The sequence below is a fragment of the Macaca nemestrina genome, chromosome 7 (assembly GCF_043159975.1).
Source record: "Macaca nemestrina isolate mMacNem1 chromosome 7, mMacNem.hap1, whole genome shotgun sequence".
NCBI classification, from domain to species: Eukaryota; Metazoa; Chordata; class Mammalia; order Primates; family Cercopithecidae; genus Macaca; species Macaca nemestrina.
The window spans coordinates 149,593,387-149,603,362 of NC_092131.1; the positions used below are offsets into that span (position 1 = coordinate 149,593,387).

Genomic DNA, 9,976 nt, shown 5'->3' on the forward strand with positions numbered 1-9,976 from the left:
TTGAGTACCAGAACAACTGGAGGACTCCTAATGTCCTCTTTTAGACTTCTCTAATGAAATGACCCTCATTTAGCTTTAACCTTGACTCAAATCAGCTCTCAATCCATTGTGTTCTGATTTAGAATCAATTTGGATTCTTAGATTCCTTAACAAGTAAATGACCAAACAAAAGCAAAATACCTTAATAATATCCAGATTAAAACACAACATGATATAAGGTTGTTTCTGAAGAAATATTTAATTTTAGGAAAGTGAGATTTTATAGCTTTACTATAGAACCATTCCACAGCCTGAAAGTTATTGATTTAACTTTCATTTTCCACATTTTGTCTTAAACATCTCTTATCCCATAAAGTAGTACCAGGCAGGAACTACAGACTTCCAAATTCCTTTTTTATTTTTTTTCTGTCTTTATTCGGAAATCCAGATATGTAACTTAACTCCCAGACGGAAGAATTGACTTTATTTTGGGCCAAGACTTACTTTCCTACACTTGTGACTTTTTACATGCCCAAAGACCAATAAATTACTTGCTTCTTCATTTCCCCTCTCCCTCAAGATACATGGAAAGGGTCCTGTTACCTTCCCTCATTTCCTTTTTAGTTAGGAACTCCTTACTTTTATTCCTATATCTTAATAGTAATTTTGAGTGCTGTGGCCATTGATGTTATATATTCTTTATAGTGACATCACCAGGAAGAACAGTAAAGTGTTTCCTTAGGGATAGAAACATAGAATGTATCTCTATTAATTCAATATGAATGTTTTTCCATAGAAATAGAATTCTGAAATTTTAATAAATTACATGAGTTATTTTAGTCTTTTATGTACATATGCATCAGTTTGTACTCAATTTGTCTTCTTTTATTTAAAGGGTGTGATTACTTTAGAGTCCCTTGGTAAAAGGGGTTATCGAGTACCTCCTTCAGGAACAATACAAGTGGTATGTGTTTTATAGCCTACAATTGCAATAATCATTCTCTCACATACATATAGAACTTAGCCCTTTCTCCTGCTACTGCTGCTGCAACAACTTTGGTAAGTAATAGTGGGGCTGCAGCTTTGTTTGGAGTTTCCCTGCTCTGCCCCAGGAATGACCATTTGGGGACCTCCATAAAAGGAAAGCATTAATAAGCTAATCAAGGTGAATACTTAAGAAAAATAGCATATGACAGTTTGCATAACTTCAATAGGGCTCTTTTCAATATATTTAGAACCTAATATTACTGGTGCCTTCTTTTTAATAAATCAGATTGAAATGAACCTATTTAAAAGGAGACCCCAAATATTAGAATTGCTTTGGCAGGAAAACTTGGGAAACAAAATTATTTCTAATAATTTCTAAAATTGATTTAATGAGATGACCACACAAAGCAGAAATATAGTCTGACAGATGTCAGGGCAGAGAAGGCATCATTCCTTTTGGTGTAGGCATTGATCTCGTTTTGGCTCAGGAGAGTCCTCCTATCTCAGAACAGTCTTTCATCATCCCTGGTCTAGGGTTCTGAGAAGAATAATCTGATATTAAGGCCAGCTTGAAATTGAGTTCACTCTAGATCTGACCCAGCATAATCCTGCAAGCCCTCAAATCTATTACAGAGTTTGCAGACTGAACGAGAGTCTAGCTAAGGCTTGCTCCTCATTCCCAGGATTTGATCTAATCCAGCAAGCCTTTTTATGACCTTTGACCTCAGTGTGTTCAGTACTTTGTCAGATCACTTTTACTCATCATCATTGTTCCCATACTGCAAGGAGTCTGTACGTTTGTTTATTTCCTATCACACAGGAATGAAACAGAACTATGTAATATGTGTACGTGTGTATATATATATATACACATATATAGTAATACATATTTATATAAGTTTTGCTGAGGAGGAATTACCACAAGAATACCACAAGTAAACCAATTTCTTGAAGTAAAGGAGTGACAGTGTTCTCTTGTCTTTGGCTATGTAGCTCATGAGAAAGTGTGGGTCAGCAGAAAGCTAGCTGTCAGTTGTGATCATAGTGAAGCATAAACTCGGAGGTAACACATTCACCTCTTGTTTGGACACTGCCAACTTTAGTGGTTAATTATAAGTATGAAATGTGGGTATGTCTTCTATCCTGTGTACAGTTTAACTGTGTATAAACATGATTTGAACTCCTGGCTTATGAGGTGTGGTTGTTGAATGTATTAGCCTTAATCTTAAGACTCACTAGATTTCAAAAATTGGATTATGATATTGATATATTTCTCATTTTGATTCAGTGAGTGATGTCCAGTGCCACGGATGAGCTTCTGAAAGCATGGGTACCAAGTTACCTATTGATGTGTTGGTAATTTGGTTAAAGTCAGATCAGCAGCTTGGGGTTTTGTTTAAAAATGAGTACTTTAAAAATAATATTCCTTCAATTATTCATAACCAAGCAACAATTGAATTTAATTCAGTCGTCACCATGGATACATATTTTGGTCTATAATGATATTGAGGATTTTTTTTAAAGCTTAGTTTTGCTACAGATCTTGAAATGATTCCATGTATGAGTAAATGAAGTATTAAGCCTACTTTAGATCTAATATTAATAGATCTAGTGAGCTTTGTTTTCTAAACTTGGGGAAATGTTCAGATAGGAAAAAGTCTCTTCTTTGAGCACCTATTTTAAATTTTATAATAATCATATGTCCTTAAGACATCAAACATGCTAATTTTACTGAGCTTGTATTTTTATTTGAAATATTCTATTTGGTATTAAAATGTGAGAAAAATTAAAACTCAATTTTGAGAAGTTTGAAGTTGATACTCTTTAGCAAAGCTATTATGTTTGAAATAATTGAACTGGAATATTTTAACCCAATAAGGATGTATTTTGCTTAAGCTAGTAGAACTATTCCTTAAAGTTACTCCTCTGAACAAGGAGTAAAATTTATACATATGAAATTTGTGACTAAAGATTTTGATTTTTACTGGACCTTATATTATTGTAAAACAAAAAATTGAACCTTTTAAAAAATACTGAATATTATTTCATAAACTTTTGAAATTATGTTAATTTTAGTCCCTGAAACTGAATTATATTCAGTAGTATTACCTTGTTGTTTAAAATCTTGTTTGATTATTGGCACAATCATTCTGAGTCACAACAAATCACTATTTTTAAGGAATAATTTCTATATTGTTTCTTCAGACCTTATTTAATCCTAATAAGACTGTGGTGAAGATGTTTGTTGTGATATATGATTTACGAGATATGCCAGCCAATCATCAGACATTCCTACGACAAAGAACTTTTTCTGTACCTGTTAAACAAGAAGTGAAGAGAAGTGTTAATAAAGAGAACATCCGACACACAGAAGAACGGTTATTACGCTACCTCATACATCTGAGGTAATGCTTCAAATTAATATGAAAATGTTACTTTAGAACAACTCTGAAATTTTTAGTTTTTTTTTTTTAAACTGTGACTCTAACTAGACCAGTGTCCCTTGGGACTTTGCTTAGCTTGGGGACTCTTGATGATGTGCCAAGATGCCGAAAGTACATGACATACCTTCCTGCGGTTGTTATTACTTGTTGAATTAAGGAAGTTTTCATTTATAGCTGTTTAATATAAAATATTTTATGCCAAAACAAATGCATCTGGGGCAATGAAACACATTTTCTAAACGAATACTATTTTAAAATATAATACGAGGGCCGGGTGCAGTGGCTCACACCTGTAATTCCAGCACTTTGGGAGGCCGAGGTGGGCGGATCATCTTCAGGAGTTTGAGACCAGCCTGGCCAACATAGTGAAACCCTGTCTGTACTAAAAATACAGAAATTACCTGGGCGTGGTGGTGGGCTCCTGTAATCCCAGCTACTCAGGAGGCTGAGGCAAGAGAATTGCTTGAACCCGGGAGGTGGAGGTTGCAGTGAGCTAAGATCACACCGTTGGACTCCAGCCTGGGTGACAAGAGTGAGACTCCATCTCAAAAAAAAAAAAAAAAAAGTAATGCGAGCCGTATAAATCATTCTATATTTTTCTTTTTTTTTTTTCCGAGACGGAGTCTTACTCCATTGCCAGGGTGGAGTACAGTGGCGCAATCTTGGCTCACTGCAACCTCCGCCTCCTGGGTTCAAGTGATTCTCCTGCCTTAGTCTCCCGAGTAGCTGGGACTACAGGTGCCCACCACCACACTCAGCTAAATTTTTGTATTTTTAATAGACACGGGGTTTCACTATGTTGGCCAGGATGGTCTCAATCTCTTGACATCATGATCCACCCGCCTCCGCCTCCCAAAGTGCTGGGATTACAGGCGTGAGTCACCACGCCCAGCCAAATCATTCTATATTTTTCAATAGCCATGTTTAAAAAGTAATAAACAGGTAAATTAATATGTTTTATTTAGCTCAACCTATCCAAATTTTACCATTTGAATATATAACTGATATAAAAATTATCAATGAGATATTTAATATCACTAACTCCTTGAAATCGAGTATGTATTTTACACTTAAATTTGAGCTAGCTACATCTCAAATGCTCAATAACCACATATGGCTAATGGCTACTGTATTGGAAAGAGAAGTTCTTAAACTTCATTCATTTCTTCAACTGATGTTTATGGGCCAGGCGTGCTTCTAGACACTAGCAAAACAGCAGTGACAAAAATCTGCTCTCGTAGAGCTTATACTCTAGTCCTTCCATTATAAATATGTTTCCCTCTAACTTTTACTACCCAACTCATGGTTCAAGGTTGTGAGAAGCCACTTGTTTGCTCTTGAGGTCAAAGTTGTCAGTATACCAGGGGAAGGTTTTCAGCCCTGAAATCCTAGTTTAGCTCTCAGGATCAATGAGCGAATTGATTGGTTAAAAGAGGGCTCAGTAGACTTTTGCCTGTAACTCTGTTTCTAATAATTCTCTGATCCCTTCCATAGAAAGTCCTCAGTCACATCAGTGATGTTTATCTTAGACTAACTCCTTACAGTAAGGAGCGTTACTCATCAGGAGGAGTCAACTTTCATCTCAGGTCCAGGCAGAAGACTTCTTCAATCTGTTATTGCTGATGGTGACCACCTGCTATCTTTCTTTTTTTTTTTTTTTTTTTTTTTTTTTGAGACGGAGTCTCGCTCTGTCGCCCAGGCTGGAGTGCAGCGGCCGGATCTCAGCTCACTGCAAGCTCCGCCTCCCGGGTTTATGCCATTCTCCTGCCTCAGCCTCTCGAGTAGCTGGGACTACAGGTGCCCGCCACCTCGCCCGGCTAGTTTTTTGTACTTTTTAGTAGAGACGGGGTTTCACAATGTGAGCCAGGATGGTCTTGATCTCCTGACCTTGTGATCCGCCCGTCTCGGCCTCCCAAAGTGCTAGGATTACAGGCTTGAGCCACTGCGCCCGGCCCTATCTTTCTTTATATATGCCTTGCAGTGGTGATCTGGAGTGAAAAAGCAGCGAGCTGTACACTCAAGTCCCATATATGAAAGTCTGTTAATTATTCTTCCCAAAGCACTATTTAATTAGTTCTTTCATCTCAGTCTTCTGCCTGTTGTTCTGTATGCAAAAGACATGTTCAGCCAGCATATTTAAACCAAACCTGATACTACCTGATGTAAGCCACATGAGAAATGTTACACAGATTGTGGGAATGAAAAATCTATGAAAAACAGACTTGGAAAACTTTTTTTAAAAGACATGGTATGGCCAGGCGCGATGGCTCACACCTATAATCCCAGCACTCTGGGAGGCCGAGGTGGGCGATCACCTGAGGTCAGGAGCTTAAGACCAACCTGGCCAACATGGTGAAACCCCATCTCTACTAAAAATACAAAAATTAGGCGTGGTGGTGGACGCCTGTAATCCTAGCTCCTCAGGAAGCTGAGGCAGGAGAATTACTTGAACCTGGGAGGCAGAAGTTGTAGTGAGCTGAGATCGCGCCACTGCACTCCAGCCTGAGCAAAGGAGCAAGACTCTGTCTCATAAATGAATGAGTGAATAAATGAATGACATGGTATGAAATTGCAGACTATGAGAATACCTCCCAACCTAGAAAAAGATTCAACCCTCTCTGGTTAAACTTGCATTTGACACCATTCCTCTTGAAGTTTAACAACCATAGCTAATTGTAACCAATACTGGCCAGAGTAAAAATCAGCCACCTTAGCTTTTATAATCTCCACATAATGACAGGACATTTTAAAGAAACCTTTTTAGGGAAAACGGTATACTTCCCAAAGAATGTTCTCCTTCAGTTTGGGAAGGTGAAAAACTTCAGAGAGGAGGGAAGAGTAAGCCCAGTCAGAGCCAGTCTGCTTTAACATACAGAGCTGTAACCACTACATCTTTCAGCTAGTTCAGGAGTAAAATCCACAAACCCAGAGAGTATTTATGCTATGCCAAGGGAAAAACAAAGAGAAGTTAACACTACAGGGTATGTTTGTCTGTTTGGTAGGTAAGTTAATGTGAGTGAAGATTCCAAATCCCTGCACTGTATTACAGATATTGGCAGTGGATAGAAACAGTTTCATATACAGTTTTGATAGCCATTTTCTTTTTTTTTTTTTTTTTTTTTTGAGATGGAGTCTCTCTCTGTTGCCCAGGCTGGAGTGCAGTGGCCAGATCTCAGCTCACTGCAAGCTCCGCCTCCCGGGTTCACGCCATTCTCCTGCCTCAGCCTCCCGAGCAGCTGGGACTACAGGCGCCCGCCACCTCGCCTGGCTAGTTTTTTTTTTTTGTATTTTTTTAGTAGAGACAGGGTTTCACTGGGTTAGCCAGGATGGTCTCGATCTCCTGACCTCGTGATCCGCCCACCTCAGCCTCCCAAAGTGCTGGGATTACAGGCTTGAGCCACCGCGCCCGGCCTTTGATAGCCATTTTCATTTTACTGCTAACTTTTCTCTTGACTTTTGATGGTGGCTGGGTTTTACTTAGCCTAGCCACTGTTGATTACAGTTTTTTATCATCTGCCCCAAATTATGGGAGGCTAAGTTGTGTGAAATGGGTCTATGGAGCTAGAAGATGCCAGGGCTACAGAGCCCAAATGTAATGTTATTGAGTAATGTGAGTGAACTGCCATGTGAACCTGCAGATGAGGAAAGGTGCGTGTACTGTGGAGTCAGGGAGGAAAAGTAAGATTCTATTTGACACTCAAGATTTACAGGAAGAAGCATCTCAGGCATTGAGGGAAGGAAAAGGAGTATGAGGTATTTAGGGAATGGTAAGAGAGCACGTTTAAATAAAAGCATATGCTTTGGTCTTTAGAAAAGACCTTAAATATCATGTTAAAGAGTTAGTGTTGACCTAATATTGTAGCAAGATTAGTTCTTCCTGCTTTCAAATTTTAATTATTTTAGTTTATTTTAAAGACTCTTTCTCTGAAATGTTTTATATTTTGTTTATTTGTTTAGGTTCCAGAGTTCTAAATCTGGAAAGATCTACCTCCATAGAGATGTACGGCTCCTGTTCTCTAGAAAGTCAATGGAGGTTGATAGCGGTGCTGCATATGAACTCAAATCTTACACTGAATCGCCAACAAACCCTCAGTTTTCACCAAGATGTTGATAAGGAGTGATGATTTAAAGTATTTACTCAGTACCCAAGTTTGCAAGTAAAAATTAGCATAGAATGGAGTGTACCAAATTAACAATCAGGAGAGTGGATCCTCTCCCGTTATCCTGGACCAGTTTTTATGAAAGGATTCCTGAAATGAAATCCATATATTCCATGTAGACTGGAAAGACTCATGTCCTAATACTTTTTGTACTGTTGAAACCACTTCATTGGACGTGTTGCAATAGCAAAAACCCCAGTTAGATTAGTGTTTACACATTTTATTTCTCAGTTATTTAATATTTAATGTTTTCCTTAATACTCAAGTGATGTTTGTCTCTAGTGTTCTAATGTAGCACAAATCCTATGTAAAATCATACTATGTATTTTTGACATTAATGTTGAAATCTGAAATATATGCACAAGTCTTTAATTTTGTGTGATGTGTTAAGTGCTGTTCATTTAAGTTATTGAAAATGAGAATAAAATGTTGAGCTTCTTTAAAATTAACACACTATGCAAGCATGTGTACTTCTTATATCTCTCATGTTTAGTTTTTATAACACCATATCCAGGTTGCTATCTCACACAGTAGCCCTTTAACGTATTGTATTAGCAGTGCAATGTGGACTAAGCTGCTTCACATTCCCTTTGCAAGTTCAGATCATCATGCCCATTCATAGCCAGGATTCCTTATCCCCCAAACAGTTCTATTTTTCCTTAATCACTACTATAGAGTCTTTACATTAAATTACTGTCCTATGCTAGATAATTTTCTCAAACTGTTAAAAGAATATGTACTTTGGAAACAAATTAGTATTTATATTGTAAATATATGCAAAAAAAACTAAGACACGTGTACTTGGCTTTTATTTGTAGATAAGACATTTATGTGATTGAGTGAATTAGCCATTAGGCATTTTCATTCTAGCTCTACAGCTGCAAAGAGGAAGGGGGAAGATGTCTTGAGTCTTGTTCCCAGTTTATCACTAAGCACATCAGAAGTCTGTCTTCCAACACCCTTGGAACAAACAGGGTGGTTTTTAGATGTTCGTGCTCAGACAGTGGGCAACAGCAGATTAAATAACAAGGCAAAAATATTAGGAATGCTGGTAGAAATCTATGACTGCAAGTTAAAAAAACATACCACTCAAGTAGGCCAGACCCAGGAGACCTGGGAATCTAGAACCTGGTAAGCAGTCTGGAATTGGGAAAGGGGAAAGTCTACTTTCAGACCCAGGCATTAGACAGACTGCTTAAGAGAATCTATCTGTCCAGGTGATGAGTATGTGGCTGCAGGCCAGCAGACTGTGGAATGGCAAGCAGATACCTCTTAATATATTTATTTTAAAATATCAGTTTAAAAAGGCTATTTATATTCCATAAAACTAAAAAAATATATTTCAGTGGTGCAAATTTATGAAGATTGTTTTCAATCTTTAGACTGTGTGGAAAACAGATGGGACAAGGACCCAAAGGTTTGGATTGTAGTCCCAGCTCTAATGGTATCTAATGGAACTGACTCCAGGAATCCCCTAATGTTTCCAGGTCTGTGTGATTGAGAAAATGTGGCGAGAGTATGATTAATGTGCCTTCTCTTCTTAAATTCTGTTATGTAATTCTTGAAATAAGTATTTCAATATATAAATCTAGATATGCATGTGGTAAAAGTCAATATTGATAATTTTATATAAAACTTGGAAAACATCAAAAACATTTTTAAATTTCTTTTTTGACCTCTCCAGTAAAGTTTACCCAAAAAATAGTCACATACTTGTGTGCAGGTGTCTTTTTGCATGGATACCACACTGCAGTCTTGCCGGAATTCTTTCTAGTACATGGTCTTCCAACCTTTCTGAGCAGTTTTTAGAAACTTTGAAGTTGAATGGAACACCTGGGTACATCCTGTGCTTTCTTCCTGGTAAGTTTGTGCAGAGCAAGCACGTGCTGACCTTTTGCTCCTCTACTTAGGGCCTTTTTCACTTACGTTTTTCCTCTGTGAGGTAAAAATTACCCAGCGTCTGTTCTCACTTGCCCTGGCATTATCTCTATCACACTGGTTCTTTTTCTACCCTTGGTAGGCCAAGGCATTACCACATCTCTATTATCTGTATTCAATTATATCACTAGATTATATAACAGTTGAGTGTTGGCATGCACAGAAAGATACCAGCAGACAACCAACATTGTTACCTGTGATAGATACTAGAGATCTTACTGCAGGCCCAGTTGGCAGTGTTGCAGATCAATAAAATGAGTCATAACTGATAACTAACTCCCTTTAAAAAGGAACTACGGTTGGGAGGCCGAGGCGGGCGGATCATGATGTCAGGAGGTCGAGACCATCCTGGCCAACATGGTGAAACCCCATCTCTACTAAAAAAAAAAAAAAACACAAAAAATGAGCCAGGCGTGGTGACGCATGCCTGTAGTCCCAGTTACTCTGGAGGCTGAGGCAGGAGAATGG

The 9,976-nt window shown here is 38.0% G+C and overlaps 1 protein-coding gene across 12 annotated transcripts in view; it reads left to right on the forward strand.

Moving 5' to 3' along the window:
* The window catches only part of ATOSA (atos homolog A), a 133,965-nt gene extending 125,605 nt beyond the window's left edge, over positions 1-8,360 (forward strand). For 9 of the 12 annotated variants that reach the window (XM_071066828.1, XM_011755422.3, XM_011755444.3 and 6 more), the window contains 3 exons: positions 875-943; positions 3,172-3,371; positions 7,368-8,360. In XM_071066828.1, coding sequence (XP_070922929.1) covers positions 875-943; positions 3,172-3,371; positions 7,368-7,521 — 423 coding nt within the window. In that variant the 3' untranslated portion in view covers positions 7,522-8,360. Of the gene's footprint in view, positions 1-874; positions 1,039-3,171; positions 3,372-7,367 lie in introns of all 12 variants that reach the window. The other 3 variants (XR_011606044.1, XR_011606043.1, XM_011755455.3) reach the window with 2 other exon arrangements.
* The last annotated feature ends 1,616 nt before the right edge of the window (positions 8,361-9,976 follow it).